This window comes from Ochotona curzoniae, unplaced genomic scaffold (assembly GCF_017591425.1).
Source record: "Ochotona curzoniae isolate NIBS_2020 unplaced genomic scaffold, NIBS_Ocur_1.0 scaffold_3835, whole genome shotgun sequence".
NCBI lineage: Eukaryota > Metazoa > Chordata > Mammalia > Lagomorpha > Ochotonidae > Ochotona > Ochotona curzoniae.
This window is the reverse complement of record NW_024467114.1, coordinates 26799172-26823284: the sequence shown is the minus strand read 5'-3', so window position 1 is coordinate 26823284 and position 24113 is coordinate 26799172. Positions and strand designations below refer to the sequence as shown.

Genomic DNA, 24113 nt, shown 5'->3' with positions numbered 1-24113 from the left:
TGGCCAGAGCTCCTTAAAACCCTGGTCCCTCTCTAAGTGATGAGCTATGAGAGCATCTTTGAAGACGTTTGGTTTTTGTCCCTGAGACCTTCTCCTGAAACAGTTGCAGAGAAATCAAGGTCAAAGGAACTGTTGTCTGTCCATCACTCCTGAGTTTTGATCCTGAAGTGATCCCTAGACAGGGAGGGGCACCAGCTGGCATCACAGGGTTGAACTGGCAGTGCCAGTCCAGCTGGCTGCTCCCACACACCAGCAACTTCCCAGGAGGAGAAAAGGACTGGAGGAAGCTCTCGATCTCTGAGACTCACGACTTAAGCAATCACGCCTACAGCATGACAAAGGTTGGAAAGCTAGTGGGCTGAGTGGGTAGTGCACCTGTGCAGGGCGTGGAGTTTCCACCCCTTGCCCTACGTTTCTCTTCTACTTCCTGGATCCTTGACAATACCCTTGTGAAAAACAGAAAAGACCTCTCTGAGTCCTGGGAGCCATTCTAGCTCATTGCCACACCTGAAGAGGGGCTCAAGGACAGCCAGCAGGCCAGCAAGCGTGGGCTTGAGATTGCCATCTGAACTACACGGGAGAGGGGGCATTGTCTCATTCAGCTGATCTGGAACCTGCAGGGTCTGATGCTAGCTCCAAATTGATAGTGTCAGAACTGAAGTAACTCATAGGACAGCCAGTTGCCTGCACAGAGAAGTAGAGAATTGCTTGATGTGGAAAGTCACAAATGTGTTGTCAGAAGAATTGTGTGAGAATACAGAGAGAAGGAGAAGGGTTTTTTTTTCCAGGTCAGATGCCTCCAAGAACCAGGATAGATGCCACCTCCCACCAGCCAGGGGTGACTGTGTCTTAGAGAGAGCCATGTCTCATACCAAGGGGAAAGCCAGTCTGTTGCACTTAAGGACCAAAATGGACTGGTCTGTATAGTTACAAATTATTCATTGGACTTATCAGTTCTCCTTTCAACCAGGTTCCTTTACCCATTATCCAATAGTTATCATGCTATTCCCAAGCACTTGCACCATCTTCCAAATTTCCCAGGCCATCAGCAGGGAGCTGACAACAGCTTTCTTGCTGAGTTACAACACTGCCTGCCCCGGGAACTTATCTTAAAAAAAGAAAAAAAAAAAGAAAAAAAAATCAATTTATTTATTTCAAAGATTGAGAAAGGCAGAGATGTCTCCCATCCATTGGTTCCCTCCCCAACGGTTTGCACAGGCAGAGTCTAAAGCCCGAAGCTGCGAGCTGGGAATCTAACTCAGGCTTCCCACATGGGTGGTGGGACCCCATCACTTCAGTCATCACCTAAGCAGGTCCACACACAGCTGGCTCCTAAACTGACCTTTTAAGCCAATTTCCCCATGAATTCTTTTGGATTCTTATCTGATAACCACATCTGACTCAGGATGCATTACTTATGGCTGCATAGCCAACCACCCTATGATGCAGTGTTTTAAAAATATTTATTATCTTAGATTCATTTCTGGGCCAGGACTCCATATGCAATGTCGAAGCTCCCCCTGCCCCCACCCACCCGGGTCTCCAGCTAAAGGTCTCCCAGGGCTGTAGTCATCTTCAGCCTTAAGGGGGGAAAGAATATGGTTGGATCAACTCCAAGTGGTGTTGACAGGGCTCAGCTGCTCACCAGTGGCTGGCCAGGGACACTGGTGCCCTGACCCATAGCAGGGTTCCAAGAGGGAAGGACTGAAAGATGGAGAGAGACAGAAGCAAGACAGAAGCCACCTACACCTGCTCCGGACATGCCAGCCTTCCGCCAGGATCCATTTGTTGGGAGCGAGTCACTCTTTGCAGCCCACACTCACAACAAGAGAAATCAACAGAAATGACTAAAGAACAGTCTGTCTGCTAACCCTGGCGGGGTTGAACCAACTCATCTCATCAAAACTTCTCAGTTGGGGACCCAGTGTGGTAGCCTAGTGGCTAAAGTCTTCACCTTGCACGCACCAGGATCCCATATGAGTGCTAGTTCTAATCCCGGCAGCTCCACATCCCATCCAGCTCCCTGCTTGTGGCCTGGGACGGCCCAAAGCCTTGGGACTCTGAACCCGCATGGGAGACCGAGAAGAGGCTCCGGGCTCCTGGCTTCAGATTGGCACAACGTTATGACTGCTTCAGGGAGTGAATGAACAGACAGAAGTTCTTCTCTCTGTCTCTCCTCCTCCTCTCTATATCTCTGACTTTACAATGAAATTAAAACAAAACAAACAGAAAACCTTGGCCTAGGAAGCAGTGAAAGAACATTTGATTCTCCAGAACCTGCATAGTTGGTGCTAACAGTTCACAGCGAATGCCAGCAACTTGCAAGGCAGATCCAGGGAAGAGTGAGGCGGCTGTGAGGCTGGGCACGCGCAGTGGGAGGGCAGTCTCTGGGTCTGACACTGCGACTGTCCCACCTTAACATGTCCCTGTCTGACAGGTGCTTAAGGTCACAACTGGAGGTGATGCAGCTACTTGGGATCAGACTCCATAGCCTTCCAGCCCAGGGTCTCCATCTGATCGAAAGCGCTTTGCAAGTTATCTATTTTCCAAGTCTACCCATCCGCGTATATAAACCGCTCTGTCCTAGCTCTAGCTCCTACCCCTCAAGCTTTGAGCTAGGTTGGTTCAATTCAGGTTCGCATACATATCAGGGTTTAGAATAACTTGACCTCCCCAAAGCTTTGTGCTATGACCATCCTCCCCGCCACGCCTCCTTCCCACCCCGCCATATGAGGAGGCTTGGAGTTACGGCGGGGCAGGTCCCCTCCCCGCCCGCAGCCCTGGCTCCCAACCCGCAGGCGTGTTCCAAGCTGTGGGGCCCGCGGCCCGGGGTGGGGCCTGGCCACGGCGCGCAGGTGGCTCCTCCTCCGCCTCGCCCAATTCCCGGCCGCGCCTCGCACCCTGCCGGCTGCCGAGGAAGCGTCTTTGTACCGACGCCGGGAGCCCACGACGGCCGCTGCACGCTCCATTGTTTCGGTCCCGGGTGCGCTCTCGACAGGTGCTGGCGTGCGCGGCGGCTGGAGCGCAGGGAGCCGCGGCGCAAGCGGGATGAAGCTGCTGAAGCCATGGGGGACGGCGGGTGGCGGCCTCCTGCATCTCACGGTCCTGCTGGCGGGGCTCCGCCTGGACCTGGACTTGGATCTGGACCTGCTGCTGCCACCGTCCTTCCTGCTCCAGGATGAAGCGCTACTGCTGGGCGACCCAGGCAGCTCCGCCTACGCCCTCAACCCCTTCCCCTGGGACGGCGGGGAACACTCTGGGCATCTGCACCCCAAGGACCGGGAGCATGACCCCACTGGGCCTCCCCAGGGCCACTGGCTCCGGGAAGTGCGCGCTCTTGGGGTACCCTTCATCCCGCGCCTCCGCGTCGATGCCTGGCTGGTGCACAGCGTGGCGGGCGGGGACACAGACGGGACCCACGGGCTGCTCAGCGCCGCCGCCTCGGCCGGAGGGATCGGCACCAGTGTGGATGGCAGCAGCCACGCCGCGCCCGGGAGCAGTGGGGATTCCCGGTTGGCTAGGAGTAGCCCGGTGACAGCCGCGGGAGAGGACAAGTTACCCGCGGAACCGACGGCTCAGGTGCCGGACGCCGGCGGAGGCGCGAGCCAGGTAATCTGAGAATGGTACGCGGGAGAGATGCGGCGTCCGAGCTGCGAAGGAGCAGGGCGACCTGGCCGGGAGCCCTAGAGGGTGGTGACCCGCGCGCTTCTTGCACGCTCAGTGGTTAGTTGTAGATTCTCCGACGCCGATGCGCCCGCTCTTGGCGCGTCGGATTTCAGGTCTGTTAGTGTGATCACTGTGGCTTTTAAGTTTTTCGATGAGGTCCGTGAGGTCCCTAGGTCGGGAGAGCATTCCTGCCTGCATTTGGTGACTGTCTAGGGTGCGAGGGCAGAAGGCCTGGCTGGTGTTGGTTTTCTTACCCACAGTCTTTGTCCAAGTTCTTGTAGACACTGAAGGATAGGTACCTGTGCTCCCCGCAGCCCCTTCCAGTCTCAGAGTACCTTCTCCCTAAACCCTTAGGAGCTTCTTGCTGGGGGCAGGAAGCTGTGGAATTAACATGACCACACACCCTTAGCACTGGTACCTGCTGTCCATCAACAGGCATGCATATTGGGAGCCATGGCTCAAACTGTTGCTTTGCTAGTCTTCCAAATCTCCCGGTGTGTGCAGGCAGCTGTCCGACGAGCTCCTCCACCCTCCGAGGGGTCACTGTGTGCAAGGGCCCAGTGCCGATTTCATGCTGTCCTCTTCTTGGGGAATTCCTGGTGTGGGGTAAGCCAAGAGGCTTGGTGGGCTCCCACTGTTGAGCTCTTGCCCAAAGCCAGATCATCTCATTCAGACCTAGAATCGATTGCTTGTTTCTGAGTGGCACCTCCCACCCTGCCTGTGTGACCTGCGGGTTCAAAGTCACGTGCTGACCAGGTGGCCCCTACTGCCTTCAGAGATGACAGGCAGTCCTCTTCACAAAGTGTGCAGGGGCCGGTGGGCGCCAGGCTGTTTGCTGTTCGGCGTCTCCCTTCCCTGCATCACTCTGTTGGTAGCTATGTATCCGGCCAACCTTGGTCCAGCCTGCCTAAAGCAAAGGGTGAAGTTCATTGGGGGGCCTGTCCTCTGGCATGCCCTCGCCCGCTGTTTGTGCTCAGGCTGTAGAACATCTTCCTGGTCAGTACTTTCTTGTGAGATCAGGGGCCCAACGTGCAGCTTCTAATTTAAGGGAAGTAGAAGTACAGCGCTTAAGGGACTTGATGAAAGCCACGTGTTCATTAAATGCCAGAAATGGGACTAGAACCGGAGTCTGAGTCCTAGGATTCAAGTTCTTTCTGGTCTTGGGTGACTCCTTGCCCCTCCCCAGCCATCAGGACCACTGCTCTGTAATGGTGGAGTGACTTTTTAAAAATATTTATTTTTACTGGAAAGGCAGATTTACAGAGAGAAGAAGAGACAGAGAAAGATCTTCCATCTGCTGATTCACTCCCCAACAGGCCACAAAGAGCAGAACCAAGCAGATCTTAAGCCAGCAGCCAGGAGCCAGGAGCCAGGAGCTTCTTCCGGGTCTTCCACACTTTGAACCATCCTCTGCTCCTTTCCCAGGCTATGAATAGGGAGCTGGATGGGAAGCAGAGTTATTGGGACAGGAACTAACACTCATGTTTAATGCCTGCTCTTGTAGGCAGGGGACCAGCCAAATAGTCAATGTTTTGACCCTGTGTGTTTATTTATTATTTTTTAAAAATAGATTTATTTATTTGAAAGGCATAGTTACAGAGAGAAAGAGGGAGATTTTCCACCTGTTGGTTTACTCTACAAATGGCTGTAGTGGCCAGAGCTGGGCTGGTCTGAAGCCAGGAGCCAGGAGCTTCTTTGGGGTCTTCTCTGTGGATACAGGGACCCAAGGATTTGGGCCATCTTCTGCTATTTCCCCAAGCACATTAGCAGGGAACTGGATTGGATGTGGAACTGCCAGGATTTGAACCAGTGCATGCATGGGATGCCAGCCCCACAGGCAGGTGATTGGCATGTTATACCACAGCACTGGCCCCTGACTTTCAGATGTAAGACAGGGGTTGGCATTTGGAGCCCTGCCTTTGAGAGAGAATGGGTCAGCAAGCCGCAGGGAGCTGGATGTGACTCTGGAGCCTCGCGACCGTGTCCTGTCCTCCTACTGGTGACTGGACCCACTCTCAGCCTTAGTGCCTTCCCCTTGGTCAAACAGAGAGCAGTGTTTGCCCCAGTGGGTCAGGCGCTGATGGCATAGGGAAAGTCTGGGAGACAGGCTGGTTGACCTGGGAGTGTGGTGGGGAGGGCTCCTTTGGCCTCCATCCTCAACCTCACCGCCATAGGCACCTGTTCACTTTCACTCTGTTCCTGTGTGCTTTGTTTATCTGTGGGGCTGGCTGGCTGGCTTGGTTGTTAAGGGGCAGGAGCGGATGGGAGCCAGAGTGCCTGGATTTGAGACTCAATTTTGTCAGTTACAGCTCTCTGAGCATGATCAGTTTTCTTCGCTGTTCTGTATTTGACTTGGCTGGCCTGCACAGCGAGACTCCAGAGGGGCCATAGATTTCCTAGTTGTTTCCGTAGAAAGCACCTAACATTGTCTTATGAAGTCCTACATGACCTCCAATGTTGACTTCAAAGAGGGAATGCACTGTCCTAAAAGAACAGTATCATTGTGGCTTTTTAATTTCCTTTTAAAAAAATATTTATTTTTATTAGAGAGAGAGAGAGAGATTTACAGAGAGAAGGAGAGACATAGAAAGATCTTCCATCTGCTAGTCCACTCCCCAAATGGCCACAAAGGCCAAGACTGATCTCGTCTGAAGCCAGGAACTTCTTCCGGGTCTCTCACACAGGTGGCAGGATCCCAAAGACTTGAGTCACCCTGCACTGCTTTCCCAGGCCTTGAGCAAGGAGCTGGATGGGAAGTGGCGCAGCCAGGACACAAACCAACATCCACATGGGATGCCAGCACTTGCAGGTGAAGATTGGCCATTCCCCCCCCACACACACTTTTTTTTTTAAGATTTATTTATATTGCTTTTAAAGTCAGAGTTACACAGAGAGAAGGAGAGACAGATCTTCCATCTGCTGCTTCATCCCCCAAATGACCACAACTGCCAGAGCAAGGCCACTCTGAAGCTGTGATCCAGGAGCTTCATCTAGGAATCCTATACGTGGGTACCGAGGCCCAAGGACTTGGTGCCATCCTCGACTGCCTTCCCAAGCAACAAGCAAGGATCTAGATCAAGAAGTGGAGCAGCCAGGACATGAACCCATGCACTAATTGGATGCTAGTGTCAGCAGATAGAGGGTCAGTCTGATATGCCACCATACTCTCCCTTTTTTATTTCTTTTTAAAGATTTAGTATTTATTTCAAAGGCAGAGTGACAGGGAAAGAGATCTTCCATTGCAGGTTTACTTCCCAAATTGTCACAATGGGTTCGGTAGCAGCTGGAAGCCCGGAGCTTCTTCCAGGTCTCTTGTATGTGTGGCAGGGGACCAAGTGTTTGGACATCTTCTGCTGCTATCTCAGGCCTATCAGCAGGGAGCTGGACTGGAAGTAGAGCAGCTGGGACCCGAACCCATGACCATATGGGCGAGGACATCATAGGTGTGGCTTAACCTACTCCCCACAACATCAACCCCTGTTTTTTTTTTCTTTTTTTTTAATTGGAAAGGTGGATATACAGAGAGGAGAGACAGAGAGGAAGATCTTTCATCCGATGATTCACTCCCCAGGCGGCTGCAACGGCTGGAGCTGAGCCAATCCCAAGCCAGGAGCCTCTTCCGGGTCTCCCAGGCAGGGAGCTGGATGGGAAGCGGGGCTGCCAGGATTAGAACCGGCGCCCATATGGGATCTCAGGCAAGCAAAGCGAGGACCTTAACCACTGCGCCATCACGCCGGGCCCGATTGTTTTGTTTTTTACACTTGACCTTAGCCAACAGGCTGAGAACTTTTTAAAAAGACTTGTTTGGGCCTGGCGTGGTGGCCTAGTGGCTAAAGTCCTTGCCTTGAACGTGCCAGGATCCCATATGTGCAACTGTACTAATCCTGGCGGCCCCACTTCCCATCCAGCTCTCTGTGGCCTGTAAAAGCAGTCAAGGTCAGCCCAAAGCCTTAGGATCCTGCACCCACAAGGAATACCTGGATCAAGCTCCAGGCTCCTGGCTTCGGATCGGCTCAGCATCGGCCATTGTAGTCACTTGGGGAGTGAATCAGCAGACGGAAGATCATCTTCTCTGTCTTTTCTCTGTATATCTGGCTTTCCAATAAAAATAAATAAGTCTTTTAAAAATTAAATTAAAATACAATTTAGATTAAAAAGACTTATTTATCTATATCTATCTCTATCTATCCATCCATCTATTTGAAAGGCAACAGAGAGAAAGAGAGAGATCTTCCATTCATTGGTCCACTCCAAATGGCTGCAACAGGGTGAGCTGTGCTGACCCAAAGCCAGGAACCAGAGTCCAGTACCTCCTCTGGGTCACCCGGATGGGTGCCAGAGCCCAAAGACTTGGACCATCTTCCACTGCCCTCCCAGGCTCATCAGCAGGGATCTGGATGGAAAGTGAAACAGCTGCACTACCCACTGTGCCACAGCTCCAGGCCCGAGATTCTGATTTTATTATCTACTTCTCCATCACTTTACAGTAGGAGAGTTTCCAGGTGTTGAAAGAAGGCCCACTGTGGTCTCACTTCTTGGTGGGCCTACTGCTCATCTGAATGGATGCTGGACTTCGCAGGGTGACAGCGTCTACAGACTGCAATGGCCACTCACTTGGAATTGGAGTGGCACCATGTCACAACAGGAGCGGGCAGGTTGTAGACTGGCATGGGTGAACGGGCTTGGGTGGCTGTCTGCTGCCTGCATCCAAGTTTCAGAGCTCAGGCATTGCCAGTTTGTAACCAAGAGGGCCTACAGCCATCCCTAGGTAGGTTTCTGATCCCATGACCTCTGACTCAATGGCTATGACCTCCAGGAGCACCCAAGGGAAACCACCCAGGTTTCTTCAGGTCACAAAAGGAACCTAATGCAGTCAAGATTCACTTCTGTTGATTTGGGTAGCCCGGCCTGTGTTGGATGACACTCACAGGAGCCTCCTTGGCTGGCCTTTTGGCTTCTTGCTCAAGGACATTGTAAATATGTAATGATGTCTTCGCAAAGGAGAGAGTGGCCTAAGTCACTGTTTTTGTCTGCTAGAGCCTCAATGACAAAACACTGCAGCCTGAGTGGCTGAGATGTGAAAGGTAGGTTCTGGACAAGTGCAAGGTCAAGTGCAAGGCCCAGGTTGTGGCCTTCTGAGGACAGACACGGAGCACTGCCCACCTCTTTCTCCTGCCTGTTAGTTGGTGGCAGTTGGGTCTTGCCTGCTCTCTGCTGTGTCGCCCCATCTCTGCTCACATCTTCCCGCACTGTTCTTTGGTTTGTTTGTATCCCCTTGTCACAAGGACATTAGCCATGTCCTAGAAGACTGCACATATTACTTATTTAAACATTTATCTACTTATTGGAAAGGCAGACTTACAGAGAGTAGGAAAGACAGAGAGAAAGATCTTCCATTCACTGGTCCACTCCCCAAATGGCTATAACAGTTATGGCTGGGTCAGGCCAAAGCCAGGAGCCAGGAGCTTCTTCTGGGTCCCACATGTGGGTACAGGGTCCCAAGGCTTTGGACCATCCTCTGCTGCTTTCCCAGGCCATAAGCAGGGAGCTGGATGGGAAGCGGAGCAAATGGGACTCAAACCAGTGCCCATATTGGATGCTGGTACTGCTGACCACAACTTGACCAACTATGCCACAACACTGGTGCTGCTCCATACTATCTTAGCATAAGAGTACATTCTGTATTCCTCCTGATTAGGGCTTAAACATGTATGTGGGAGGAGGCAATTAAATTTGTAACATTCACAATTACTCTGTCAATTCCTGGGGTGTTGACCAAGTAGGTTGCTAAAACTGTCAGCTATTTCTGCAAGCAGCTGGCCTGGGTATATGATGCTTTGCACCAAGGTTTAGAGTACAGTTATGAGAACATCAGGTGTTTTACTGTGCAATCCTGGGTAACTCTAGTTTAGCCCATCCTTTTCCAGAGTGTCCTTCACTTTGATTGGCAGGTGACAGGGAGATCTGTAATGTCTCTTTACTCCTCCTGCTTCCTTTTCTCTCCCCCTGCCCAAGTTTTCTTCTGTTTTGCACCCCACTTGATTGCTTTTAAAGATGATGTATTTATTTGTAATTGAAAGGCAGTGTGTCCGAGAGGAAGAGAGCTGGGAGAGATCTTGCATCCCTAATTCACTGCCCAAATTCCTGCGACAACCCAGGGTTTGGCCAGGCCACCGCCAGGAGCTTTGTGTGGGTCGCAGGAATCCAAGTGCTTGGACAATCTGCAGAATTCCATGGTGAAGCAGCAGGAAGCTGGATCGGACATGGACCAGCTGTGGCACCGTGGTATGGGATGCCAGCATTATAAGCCATGGCTTAGCCAGCTACACCAGGCTGCCCACCTCCTGCCTGCTTGCCTGTGGGGGCTCAGGCAGTGGGAAATGAGCTCAGGAGACCCAGGGCTTACTTGGAGGTCAGCTGGGCTCATTTCCCCACCTACTGGTAATGTGATCTCTGGGGCACTTTAAACCTTCTCGGTTCCTTCCTTGTTGGTGAAATGGGGAGGTAAAAGTGGCTTAGCCAGTTGGTCAGGACTGAGTGGCATGTAGTCCAAGTCAGGCCTAGCAAGGCAGGCCTGGGCCCTCCGTGCCGCTGGCTGCAGTTATGTCCACTGAGGCTCCGCAACACCTCTCCCCCTCCCCAGTGTCCTCCATCCCTCATTGCCAGGCACAAGTTTCTTTCTTCTTTTCCTCTATATTCTGCATCACACTTACTTCCTTAAAGAAAAAAAAAGATTTATTTTGTTTTTATTTAAAAGAGTTACAGAGAGAGAGAGCAGTAGAGAATTTCCATCTACTGGTTTACTCCCCAAATAGCTGCAATGCCCAAGGCTGGGGCTGCCTGGAGCAGATCTCCCACACGGTCTCAGTGTTTCAAGGACTTAGGCCATCCTCTGCTACTGAACCAGCGCCATGAGGTAGAGGATTCGCCTGTTGAGCCATGGAACCAGCTGTTGCTTTTTCAACTTTGATCGGAAAGGCAGATTTACAGAGAGGAGAACCAGAGGGAGAGAACTTCCATTTGTTGGTTTCTTCCTCAAAAGGACACAACTACTAAAGCTGCAGCCAGGAGCTTTTTCCAGATTTCCCACTTGGTTGCAGGGACCCAAGGGCTTGGACCATCTTGCACTACTATCCCAGGCACACAGGTAGGGGCTCTAGAGCAGAAGTAGAGCAGTTGGGACTGAAACCAGCAGCTCATATGGGAATGCCAGCCCCATAGGCTGAGGCTTAACCTACTATGCCATCGCACCGGCCCCCACCTACACTGCACTTCTTTCAAGGTCAGCATGTTGTCATTGAAGCTTTTCCCAGGAGGCAGCTGTGACCCAACTCCCAGGTGCCCTTGCAGAGCTCTCATAATCTATCTGTAGCCTACTTCCTGGCTAAAGCCTTTCTCCCCAAGATACCCCAGGCCTTTTCCTCCCTGCCTCTTGTTTTCAGTCCTCCCCAGGCAATCCCTCACGCCCCCAGGCCGGCTCTCCCATCCCCCTCCTCTGCAAAGCAGGTGCTGCTACCCTCCTCGGAGCGCTCCTTCCTTCTTCGGCCTCTCTTCCGCTGAACTTGGTGTCCTCTGCTGGAAGCTGCAGGCGGCTCCTGAGGATGTCCTGGGTCTTGGCTTTGTCCTGCTGTAGCACCCAGAGGTCCACCTAGCCAGGGTGTGTGATGTGTCATGCCCATGGGTTCTGCATGATGTTACAACCCTTTCAAGGCCAGACTCCCAGCTAGAAGTGCCCCCTGGGCCACGTGAGCATGCCATGCCAACTGCCTGAATAGATGGGGGCAGCGCAAAGCCATCTTTCACATCAGCACCCTCCTTCATCAGGTGGCAAAACTTGGGCAGGACTGTCTGAAGTTCAAAGCACGTGGGCGGCCTTGCCTGGCACAGAGCAGCTCACTTGCCCATAGCACCAGGTGGCCCACACCTCCCGCCCACTGCAGACCTTCAGACACAAGAAACAAAAACCTCTCCTGTGGATGGCAGTTGTGTGGGAGGAGTAATTTTCCAAGCCCAGCAGTTAATAGTGACAGACGCTTGTAGGCAGCAGGCCCTTGCAGAGGCTGCGGTCCATGCCCTGCCGGGGTGGTTTCTGGCTAAGGTGGAGATGGCAGAGGAAGGACACAGCATAGAGGCAGCGTGTGGCCCTTTTAAAAATTCTTTAAAGGTTGTTTTATTGGAAAGGCAGATTTACAGAGAGAAGAAGAGACAGAGAGAAAGATCTTCCACCTGCTGGTTCACTCCCCAAGGGCCACAATGGGTAGAGCTGAGCCGATCCTTAGCCAGGAGCCAGGAGCTTCCTCTGGGTCTCCCACATGGGTACAGAATCCCAAGGCTTTGGACCAACCTCCATTGCTTTCCCCAGCCACAAGCAGAGATGGGAAATAAAACAGCCAGGATATCAATTGGCACCCATTGGAGATGTTGGCACTTGCAAGGAGATTATTAGCCAGTTGAGTCATGGCGTCAGCCCAGCATGTGGCCTTTATTCTTGGAGAGAGCCAGGCTTCCATCTGGGTTTCTGTGTGATCTGCTGGCTGCTTGTGCATGCTGCTCACAGCTGCATGATGCCATCAGGAGGTGAAGGTTTGGTTGAATAACGGAGAGGGGGCGTGTCTTCCCTGTTACCATCACACTGTCCCAAAGCCAGGTCTTTTGGCTTCCTCTTTAGTGAAAGGAGCCCCAGCTGTCTACTGGGAAAGTTCCTGGTCAAAAGACCCTGCAGGCCTTCCTCCAGGGACTGCATCAGAACCACCTGATGGGGGCAGTGGAGGGAAAGGGTTGAGAGTAGACCTTTAAAATGCAGATGGCCAGGCCCACCCCAAGGTGGTTCTTGTTCTGGTTCACCCTTGCCAGAGCTCCTGGCTGAAGGCTTCCCAGGTTCCTGCAATGCCTGAATGCAGACGTGCCTGGCCCAGAGCCCCTCTCTGCATTAAAGGCCTCCACAGCTAAAGGCGTGGGACAACATGATGGGCTTGGGCTCAGGTGTTTTGAGGCTAAAGCTTCTGGGGACCTGCGTTGTGGTGCAGCAGGTTAAATTTCTGCTTGTGACAGTGCCAACATCCCATATCTGAACACCAAGTTGAGACTTGGCTCTTCTGCTTTGTAGTTCAACTCTCTGCTCATCTGCACGGTGAAGCACAGACGATGGCCCATGTGCTTAGACCCGTGCCACCAATGTGGGAGACCCACAAGATGTTCCTGGCTTCAGCCCGACCCAACCCTAGCTGTTGCAGCCATCTGGGGCTGAATCAGAGGATGAAAGATCTTTCTGTCAGCAAATGGGACGCAGAGCTATGGCACCACAGGTTAAGCTGCTCCCTATAGAGCTGGCATCGCATAGGGACGTTGTTTCAAGTCTCACTTGTTCCATTTTCCATCAACCTGAGAAAACAGCAGAGGATGGCCCAAGTGCTATGGCCCCTGCCATTCCTGATGTGGGGGACCCAGATGGAGCTTGAGTTTTGTTCTGCTCCAGCCCTGGCTCTTACAGTCATTTGGGAAGTGAACCAGTGGATAGAAGATCTCTCTTTCTCCTTCTCTCTGTTTGCAACTCTCTGCCTTCCTTTATTTTTTTTAACGATTTATTATTTTTAAAATATTTATCTTTATTGAAAAGTCAGATATACAGAGAGGAAGAGAGACAGAGAGGAAGATATTCCATCTGCTGATTTACTCCCCAAGTGACTGCAATGGCCAGAGCTGAGCCGATCCGAAGCCAGGAGCCAGGAGCTTCTTCTGGGCCTCCCTTGTGGATGCAAGGTCCCAAGGTTTTGAGCCATCATCGACTGCTTTCCCAGGATATGTGTAGGAAGCTGGATGGGAAGTGGGGCTGCCAGAATATGAACCAGTGCCCATATGGGATCCTGGAGCATGCAAGGCAAGAGCTTTAGCTGCTAGGCTACCATGCTGAGCCCTCAAATAATACATTTTTAATGTAGTGGTGTGGTATAGCAAGCTAATCCTCCACCTTTAACACTGACATCCCATATGGGCCTCATTTCTGTCCCAGCTGCTCCACTTCCCATCCAGTTTCCTACTTGTGGCCTGGGAAAGCAGTTGAGGATGGCCCAAAGTATCGGGACCCTGCACGCATGTGGAAGACCCAGATGAAGCTCCTGGCTTCAGGACAGCGCAGTTCTGGCCGTTTGGGGAATGAACAAGCAGATTAGAGATCTGTCTTTCCCACTCTCTCTCTCTCTCTGTGTAATTCCTACTTTCAAGCAAAATCAATCAAAAAAAGATAAAATAGATGCGTCTATTTTCTCTTAAATAAATCTTCAAAAAAGCAGAAGCTCAATTTCTCTAGCTCCTTTTAATATGTTTGCCTGTTACGAAGCACATCTCTCCGAATGGAGGTGGTATAAGAAGCAGGGATGGCAGGTGGCTTGTAGAGCAGATCTTCTAGAGAACAACTAGCTTACAAGGCAGCTTCGACCACCTGCTGCACTCCCAGAACAGGTGAAGTGGCTCTGAGCCTGTCCCCAGGCAGAAGTCTGTGGAATGCCAGCTCACCACGGAAACAGCCTGTGAGTGACGACGGGGCTGTGGCTTCTGCATCGTTGTATCTTACCTGAAAACTTGGGAGAGGATAATGAGGGCAGGCCTCCGAGCGAGCGAGCGAGCGAGCAAGTGATCAATCGACAGGTGGATGGGAGAATTCCAGCTAGTTGCTAAGGCAAGTGGGAGTCACTGTAGCCATCTTTGCAGAGATGTTTGAAGTTTCCATCATCAGGGAAATAGAAAAGCATGCCTCTCTGGAGGTTTATCCTGCCTGCTGGGGTGATCTAACACTATGTACATGAATCATAAAGCCCTACCCATCCCCAGCCCGAGAGGGTTACACAGTGTCCAGCCCCAGCACTGGAGCCTGCATTCCATATCCTTGCATCAGAGCTGCCAAAGCTCCCCCTTTGCGCATACAGACGATTTTGAACCCAGTCCTAGTTCCTCGCCCAGCCTCTGCCTGCAACCCTTTGTCCTGAGTTCGGCCAACATCTTGTTTGTGGGAAACTTCCAGCTTGCGTGACAAGTGGAGAGCACGGAGAGTGGGAGGGTGAACCCCTTTCCCCTGTCCATGATGCTTCAGCAGTCCCCAGATCCTGACTGGCCTTCCTTGCCTTGTAGCATCTCATTTTATCCCTCTGTTATTTGTGGACCACCCCTCACAATCCCTCCCTTCTGTGCTGGTTGTCCAGAGAAGGGCAGAGCTCAGCTCGGTTCCTTTAGACTCTTCCCTGTCCTTTGATGACTCAAAAAGAAGAGGGCACAACAGCAGGAGAATCCGAGGTGCCCGGGTCCCAGAGCTAGTGTTCAAGGAACGCGAGCTGTAATGATTAGAACTCCCCGAGGCCAAATAGAACACAGCATCCCTGTTCTGGCTGGCTGGGCGGAGGCTGGTTCCAGACCCGGTGACTCCAGCCGGCCTCTGGCGCAGAGGCAGCTTCAGCATCTCTGAGCCTCCGTGCCGGTGAAGTCATTCCTCCCACAGTCCCCATACTGGTGTCTTTGAAGCTTTTCCAGGCCTAAAGGTCAGAGCAGGTCTCTGGGTCACCAGTCTCCTTGGGAGACATGAAAGGGCCAGGTGGCTGCCGGCTGCCCACAGCGCTGTCTGCCCTGGCGCCAGCCCACCCTCCACCAGCACAGGGCGCTAAGTGCATGTGGCCATTGACAGGGTCCTCAGCAACTTCTGCCAGGTGGTGAACCAGGCTTGGCCCCTTCCTTGCCCTTTGCATTGCTTTGAGTGACCTTTCTGTAAGACCCCGTCCCACTCTGGTTGGAGTGGATGGGGGTAAGGGAGGAGGTGTTAATGGTGAGAGGGCCCGTGGAAGAGAGAAACATGGGCAGGATTTCATCAGAATAGGATAAATCCTGCAGATCTCTGAGATAGCCCTGGTTGTGCCCCCAGAGGGGCGCCCCCCAGCCCTGGCAGTTGCCAGCAGGAGGCATTAGTGGGAGGGCCGGCCCAGCAGATACTGAGGTTAGCATGGCTGCTATTTTAGGTGTTTGCTCAGAAGTCTCTGATGGCTTCCTGTGGACATTTCTCTCTTTTAAAAATAGGGTCTCAGGGCCTGGCAGCGTGGCCTGGCGGCTAAAGTCCTCGCCTTGAACGCACCAGGATCCCATATGGGCACCGGTTCTAATCCCAGCAGCTCCACTTCCCATCCAGCTCCCTGCTTGTGGCCTGGGAAAGCAGTTGAGAACAGCCTAAGGCTTTGGGATCCTGCACCTGTATGGGAGACCTGGAGGAAGTTCCTGGCTCCTGGCTCCGGATCAGCACAGCACCAGCCGTTGCACTCACTTGGGAATGAATCATCAGATGGAAGATCTTCCTCTTTGTCTTTCCTCCTCTCTGTATATCTGACTTTGTAATAAAAATAATTAAATCTTAAAAAAAAATAGGGTCTCAGCCCCCTGAGGGTAAAAATCACCTACACACAAATCAAAAGTAATTTAATGATGGGTTAGCTTGTGTGTTCTTTGAATTCATTCAGGGCATGGACCAGAAGCCTCCAGTGCACTTTTACAGCAGAGCTTGTAAAGCACACAGACTCTGTGTCTTAGCTCCACACCACCGACTTGGGAAAAACAGGAAACCAAGACAGCAAAGATGGTAATTACTGGCTACCAGAGCTGGGTCGCTTTCTCTTCAAATTTCAATTAAGCTGTCTGTAGTTAGTCATTAATTGCAAGTTCAGAACGAAAAGGGATAGTAATGAGTGCTTGTGGAGCATCTTAAAATACATGGAGGAGCTTTTTCCAATAAATTCCTTCAAATGCAGATGAGATTTGGAGCTCAGCATTGTACCATAATGGATAAAGCCACAGTCTGCAGGACCAGGCTCCCATAGGGACATTGGTGCTGCTCTACTTCCAGTCCAACTCCCTGCTAACGCACTTGGGAAAAGCAGCAGAAGATGGTCCAAGTGCTTGGGCCCCATGTACCCATGTGGGAGACCTGGAAGAAACTCCTGGCTTCACCCTGGCCCAGCGCTAGCAGCCAGTTGAGGAGCGAACCAGCAGATGGAAAAATTTCTCTCTTGCTAATAAGGAAAATGAGTCTTTAAAATGTGAAGGAAAATAATGGGCCTTTTGGGGAAACTTTCTGCTCTGTGAAGTATTATAATTAGGAGTCCTTCATCTCTGCCCAGCTTCGCCCATGTCCTGTGAATGGGGCCGACCATCTCAGATGCTCTAGCAAACAAGGCAAGGCTGAGGGCAGCGTACAGATGTGTCCAGGAGAGCTGGGAGCGAAGATGAGGAAGCTGGGAGACACGAACATGACCAGGTGCTCTGGCCCTGAGCTTGGATGGCCAGGTCCCTCTACCCTCACCTGACTGGGATAGGCATAACCTTGGGTGGGTGGCGCTTGGCTGCTGGAGGCTGACTCCCTGGCTTCTTGCCACATCACACTGCTCCCTGGGGACATTCTGCTTAAGCTTTGTTGCTTACGATATGGGTCTCCTATCAGTAAAAGAGAGGAGAGTGAATATGCAAAGGCTTAGCTAATAGGATGATGAAATACCACCGGCTGTACAGGTTAACAGATTTTTCTATTCTACGTCTGGAATTTAGTCACCATGTGTCAGTCTGCTGTCAAGATCCCGGATAGCACGGGACTCATCTTGTCTCTGTGGCTTCAGACATAACGATGGTCATGTGGGTAGGACAGGCCTGGGTGATGCTTGAGTTGAGAGAATGTGACAGTGTGCTCCCAACTGCTAGTTCACTCCCCCAAACACCTGCAATGACTGGAGTGGGCTGGGGCCAAAGCCAGGAGCTGGAAACTCAATCCATGTGTTTTACATGGGTGGCAGGGCTCAGGGATTCCAGCCATCACCTGCTGTGTCCAAGGGTGTGTACTAGCAGGAAGCTGGAGTTGGACATCTCACCCATGTGAGATGTGGACATCTTTTTAGGGAGGCTAGACTACAAATGCCTGCTTCCGTCTGACTGTTCATAACATTCTCAAAAGTAAACTGGGTTTGCAGTCAAATCTATAGCCAGTTCCTCATGGATCGTGAGTGTCGCTGCAAAGTGACTCCTTCCTGACTCTCTCCACCTGGCCAAAGACAAAGCAGAGTGAAAATTCCTCCAGCTGTGACTGTCGTCTCTCCCTGGCTCCTTTAGTGTCATCTATTAGAGGATGCAGGCCACTAGAGCTGCCCCTGCCATCTTCATGGTTACACACACAAGTTCACAGAAGCCTTTAGCCACCATCTACAAAGGAAGGAGGATTGGCATTTGGCCTAGCAGTTAACTCTGGGATTGGTGGAATGGGGCTGCCTTTGTGGCATCATGCACCTGCAGTGCCGCCATTTCCATATGGGTCATTAGTTCAAGTCCCGGCTGTTCCACTTCCAATCCAGCTCCCTTCTGATATACCTGAGAAGGCAGCAGAAGATGGTACAAGTGTCTGGGCCCCTGCCTCTCATATGGGACACTTGGATGGAGTTCCTGGCTCCTGGCCCAGACGTAGCTGTTGTGACTATTTGGGGAGTGAACCAACGGATGAAAGATCTCTCCCTCTGTATAACTCTGCCTTTCAGCAAATCTCTCCATCTATATAAAGACTCAGGTTGGAACACCCACATTCCATGTTAGAGTCAAGTCATGGTCAAGTCCTGGATCCAATTATGGCTTCCTGGTGACACAGGTTTCCAGAGGCAGCAGGCGATGGCTCAGATGGCCAGGTCTCTGTCAGCCACGCAGGTGGGAGTCCCAGACTCTTTCCAGCTCTCAGCTCCTGCCAGACACAGCTCTGGGTACTGCAGAGTGAACCCATTGATGGAAAGCAAGTTCTCTTTCTCTCTCACTCTCTTTCTCTCCCTCCCTTCCTGTTGTCTCCCTCTCAAATAGCAATCAATCGAGAGAAGACTGGAATGTGGGGCAGGTGGGGTGAGGCAATGCAGACACCCAAATGCAACTGAGGATGTCAAATGGAATAATTTTTTTTTTTTGGAGATGTTTGCGCACTGTGAGAAAGGGATGAAAAGGTGGTCAGAATAGAACAGCATTCCCTGTGCAACAGAATTCAAGGTGAATTCTTTCAACTTTGCAAGACTCAGGAGTCCAAAGCCAGTGTGACCGTGACAGCAAAATCTAAAGCAAAAACATGGAAAACCACAACCTACTCAGGAGTGGTCATGCAAGACAGTCAATAAAAGATGGACACTCAAGAGTAGAAATGCCAAGAGCATTTGGTAGCACTTGGAGAGTTAGCCATTGCTTGTCACAAGTTTTCCCAGTCTTAATGGATTAATTCTTGAAAACTTTTCCTACCCTAAGCTATCTGGGAGCAGCAAATTCTGGAGTGGCTGAGCTGGGGGATTTCTTGCCCAGGCCCTCAATACAACCACCTGTCTGTTGGCAGGGGCCGTGCCCACAGACCTGCTTGGAAGCCCTTCCCCTGAGACAGCACGACTGGAGTAAGAAGGCAGCAGGAAGCATGGGGGAAGGTGGGGTTCTTCATTTCTACCATACACATTAGAGTTCACACCAAGCCTGCCCTCACTCAAGGGCAGGGGGCTTAAACTTGATTTTTTTTTTTTAAGCAATGTCCATTTCTTTCTTTCTTAAAGAGTTGTTTGCTTAGTTAAAAGGTGGAGGCCACAGAGATCCTCCATCAGCTAGCTCACTTCCCCAAATGGTCACATCAGCCTAAGGGCCAGGTTGTAGCCAGGAGCCTGGGGCTCCCTTTGGGTCTCCCTTGAAGTCTGCAGGGGCCCAAGCACTTGGGCCATCCTCTTTCTGCCTTCCCAATGCATCAGCAGAGAACTGGATCCCAAGAGGGGGAGCTGGTGTGCTGCTCAGCGTAACACACTCCACCAGTCTCTATTTTACCTTTTTTCTTTTTTTTTAAGATTTATTTATTTTTATTGGAAAGTCAGATACACAGAGAGAATAGACAGGAAGATTTCTCCTCCACTGGTCCACTCCCCAGGCGGCTGCAATGGCCGGAGCTGAGCCGATCCGGAGCCAGAAGCCTGGAGCTTTTTCCGGATCTCCCACTCAGGTGCAGGGTCCCAAGGCTTTGGGCTGCCGTCGACTGCTTTCCCAGGCCACAAGCAGGGAGCTGGATGGGGAAGCAGGGCTGCTGGGACACGAACCGGCACCCATATGAGATCCTGGTGTATGTAAGGTGAGGACTTCAGCTGCTAGGCTACTGCACCAGGCTATTTTACTTTTGAGAAATAATCTTCAAAAATAGGAACAAATGAATCACCATGTATTCAGAAGAATATATTTCAGGGCTTGGTAATAATGAGATTCTGTTTTATTTCCTGAAGGGTGTCTCCACTCTTCTATTTATGTTTATTTGCAAGGCAGAGTTACAGAAAGGACAGATTTAGTTCACTCCCCAGATGGCAGCAATGGCCGGAGTTGGGCTGGTCTGAAGCAAGGCACTTCTTCCATGTCTCCCACATAGATCCCAAGGGCTCAAGCTTTAATAGGCCATTAGCGGGGGTCTGTATCAGAAGTGGAGCTGCCATGCTAAAGCTGGTGCCTATGTGGGATGCTGGTGCCATAGGCAGAGGCTTAACTTGCAAATACCACAGCACCGACCCTACTCTTCTACCATGACCCAAAAGAACACATATGGGCACTTGACAAAGTTCACAGGGGCATGGGATTAAGTTTATTTTCCTTCTTATAAAATCAATCTGCCTACACTTAAATAGCAGAATGATGGACTTATGACTGCTTATGAAGGACTACACTAATGTAATAATATGGGGGAAATCAATTGGGAGAAGGAGATTTGGGGAGGGAGTAAGAGAAATCCTAGAGCCTATAGAACTATACCATAAAATTAAAAATAGAATAAAGAAATTCAGTTAGCCCTTGGCAGTGCGGACTGTGGGCCGGGGTAGGACCTGGCTTTGCAGCTAGCTCCTCCCCAGATAATTCCCTTACAAACACCCCAGCATCTCAGAGTACTGTTTGACCCACAGCTATGCTCCTCCCTCTCCCCACAGTCAGTCCAGCTTGTCAACTCCTGTTGGCTTCGTTAACACAGTATCACTTGGCTTTCTTCCCTACACTCTCAAATACACAATTATCCCAAGGCCACCAGTGTTGCTTTGTGCCCTTCTCTTGCACAACCTCCTGGCAGTGTCTTCACACTTTCTGTTTTAAAGAATCACAAAGGTTTAGCAAGTTAAGCTGCCACCCGCTATGCCGGCATCCCTTACAGGCTCTGCTTTGAATTCCAGCTGCTCCATTTCCAGTCCAACTTCTTGCTAAAAGCAGGAAAAGCCCTGGAAGATGACCCAAGTGTTTGGACCCCAGCTACTCATGTGGGAGACCTGGAAGAATCTGCTGGGTTTCAACATGGCCCAGCCCAGGTTGTTGCAGCCATCTGGTGAGTGTACCAAGTGGTGGAAGATATTCTGACTTTCAAATAAATAAGCCTTTAAAAGTTACAAGGAAAGAGACAGATACTGTATGTACTGTTTTACTCCCTAGATGGCCTGTCCTGGGACGGGCTGAAGTCAGGAGCCAGGTACTTCATCTGGGTCTCCCACGTGAGTGCAGGGGCCCAGGCACTTGGGCCATCTTCTGCTTTCCCAGGACATTAGCAGGTCTGGAAGTGGAGCACCTGGGACTGGAACCAGCAGTCTGTATGACATGCTGGTGCTTAGATGGCATACTTACTTAAGCTATGTGGATTACGAATCAGAGTACTTAGGACATAGTTAAATGTCTCAGAATTAAACATCTGAAGAAACTTCAGCCTTACAGTCTAACTTGGCTTTAAAAATATGAAACACAATTTTTTATAGAATGGCATGCCAAGAGAGGAGGCTGAAGCCATGGGTCCCGGGTCCCGGCTCCCAGCACGAGGCAAGACAGCCAAGGGCCTCAGCCTGAGGGCACTGCGGAGTACTGCACGTGGCAGCATAGCAGTAGATAAGCCTGGCCGGGAGGCAGGAACGCGGTAAGCTGGAGCACCCCATCTGTGATGTCTGCTCAGTGGTATCAGCACACACCATCAATCCCGAGGCCTTTGCTATCTGTGGACTCTATTAGCAGATCTTGCTGGTTCTGTCAACAGCAAGGATGGTGAGATGATGGGTTTTATAAATGGGCCTGCTTAGCGAGGCACCTGCAGGCAGTTCTGGCTCAGGCTGGGGCCAAGTGGAGCCACACAGGAGCTCGAGAGCAGGATGTTGGTTCCTCAGACCCTCAATCACATAGGAATCCCTCACCCACTCAGGCTTAAGTGGTTTCCCTCAGTTCTGAGATGTTTGATGGGCCAGCCACAGTGAGACATGTACAAAATTAGGAGGCAGGTGTTTTAGCTGAGCAGTGATGTGCACCGTTTGTTTCCCTAGATACAGCTACACGGAACGGAAACACCTTTCTCTCTGGAGGACTTCGTTCAGTTGCTTCCCTCACAGCCCGAGTTCTCACTGGAGGTAACTGGAGCTTGCCATCTACCTTTTATCCTTTCAACACAGCTGCACTGACCCATGTGAAAATGTAAGCTGGTACTGACAGCATTTATGTTTCCTGTTGGCATTCAAGTGCCCCAATTTTTGAGCTATTCAAAGTTGCATCACCTGTTTCAATGGGAGAATTACCCCATTAGTATAGAATAGCAAATGCAGTGCGCTAGGTTTGGGAATTGCCTTTCCAAGAGGGTCACACATATTAAGGACAACTCTTCCCCTTGTTTTTCAGGGTCTGGGCCTCTCATTTGGGGAGATTTTGCCCTTTCCGAGCAATGTCACTGATGGCATAGACTGCTCAGCACCTCAGCCGACTGATTTCAGCCAGGCTCTAAGTCACGATGTCAATCTTCAGGAGGCCATGGTGCTGCGTCCCAACAGCACATTCAGAAGTGACCCTGCAGCAACAACTTTCCAGGTGCAAGAACCATTTCTGCAGCTTAATCCTGAGCCAACGTTCCCTGGAGCTGATCTCATGAGGCCTCCACCTGACAATCATATACCGGTTCTCACAAGTCCAGACCTACTATGTGACCTTGATACAAACATGTTTGAGGAGATAAGCTTACTGTCACTGGCCACCCAGGAAGACTTTGATCCAGGAGAAATTTCTCAGCTTTTTGAAGAACCAGCTTCTGATTCTGGCCTCTCCTTAAATGCAAACCACTATGGTACCCCTGTCTCAAAGTCAAGTAATTCCCACTTCATTCATGAAGGTGCTACAGGTAGTAATGGCGAGCTGGACTCGCTTTCCCATCATCAGTTAGAAGGGGCTGTGGGAGGATATTCCTTAGAACTTAGTCAATTTTGCCACACAGCAAATCGTAGCAGTTTTCACCAGGATCTTACATTTCAAAATGTATTCCACAACCATACTTACCACTTACAGCCATATGCACCAGAATCCACTTTGGGGACATCACAGAGAACAAGTGCGTGCCTTGACACAGACACCAACTTGAGCCGCGATGAGCGGTGTGCCAAAGCCCTGCACATCCCCTTTACTGTAGATGAAATTGTCCGCACGCCCATCGATTCCTTCAACAGCATGTTAAGTAGGTACTATCTGACCGACTTACAAGTCTCACTCATCCGTGACATCAGACGAAGAGGGAAAAATAAAGTTGCTGCTCAGAACTGTCGGAAGCGCAAATTAGACATAATCTGCAACTTAGAGGATGACGTATATAACTTACAAACCAAGAAGGAAATTCTTAAAAGTGAGCAAGCCCAATTTAACAAAGCTATTAATGTGATGAAGCAGAAACTGTGTGACGTTTATCGTGATGTTTTCAACAGGCTGAGAGATGATCAGGGTAGGCCAGTGAATCCAAACCAGTATGTTCTTCAGTGCAGCCGCGATGGAAGCATTTTGATTGTACCCAGAGACCTGGTAGCCTCAGGCCACAAAAAGGACTCTCAAGAGGGGAAAAAGAAAAAGTGAAAAAGCTTCAAGATGAACTGGATAATGTGAAGGCACACAGTTAAAACTCAGACTGAAAGTGATCTCAAGCTTGGTCCCTGCTTGTGACTTGCTGCGTGACACCCAGCCTATGTTTATTTGAAAGCTTCAGGGGAAACTACAACTTCCACAAGACACCTTCCCACTGCCTGCACTGAACAGAATTCACACACAAACTGGACATTCACTATTGGCAGCTTTGTAAGAAATGACGGACACATCAATTATTCAAAGTTTTATGTTAAAATGCAGTTTTCTTATGACTTTTTCTGTGAAAACAAACCCATTTTAACCAAAATTTCTTTTTAACACACCTAACTTGCTCCCTCCTTCCCTGCTATGTCCATATTCAGGACTATTTAAGTCCTTAACATTTTTATGTACATCAACTCCATTCAGTCCACACAGAATGCTATAGAAAACTTTGGAACATTCAATTCCATTGGTTCAAGTAACTAATACCCACCCAGTGGTTACAAAGCCCCCTGGCAAGAGCCAACAGCCTAGGCTAGCCTTTAGGGTGGGTCTCATCA

General features: G+C 50.7%; 2 protein-coding genes across 2 annotated transcripts in view; both read left to right on the top strand.

Moving 5' to 3' along the window:
- Window positions 1–3048: 3048 nt before the first annotated feature.
- On the top strand, window positions 3049–23562 carry NFE2L3 (nuclear factor, erythroid 2 like 3). Its single transcript, XM_040964521.1, has 3 exons — window positions 3049–3609; window positions 22002–22085; window positions 22351–23562. Exons 1-3 carry the CDS (start codon window positions 3049–3051, stop codon window positions 23560–23562), a joined length of 1857 nt encoding a protein of 618 aa, XP_040820455.1.
- CBX3 (chromobox 3) overlaps window positions 18378–24113 on the top strand; it is a 28234-nt gene continuing 22498 nt past the window's right edge. The window contains exon 1 of the mRNA XM_040965048.1: window positions 18378–18381. The gene's annotated coding sequence lies outside the window, so the exon portion shown is untranslated. The remainder of the gene's footprint in view (window positions 18382–24113) is intronic.

What these genes read in the sequence shown, in the direction of transcription:
- NFE2L3 (XM_040964521.1), top strand. Translation starts at nt 3,049, where the DNA reads ATGAAGCTGCTGAAGCCATGGGGGACGGCGGGTGGCGGCCTCCTGCAT. An exon ending in CCGGCGGAGGCGCGAGCCAG is followed by an intron (nt 3,610 to 22,001) that starts GTAATCTGAGAA and finishes TTGTTTCCCTAG; the next exon opens with ATACAGCTACACGGAACGGA. An exon ending in AGCCCGAGTTCTCACTGGAG is followed by an intron (nt 22,086 to 22,350) that starts GTAACTGGAGCT and finishes CTTGTTTTTCAG; the next exon opens with GGTCTGGGCCTCTCATTTGG.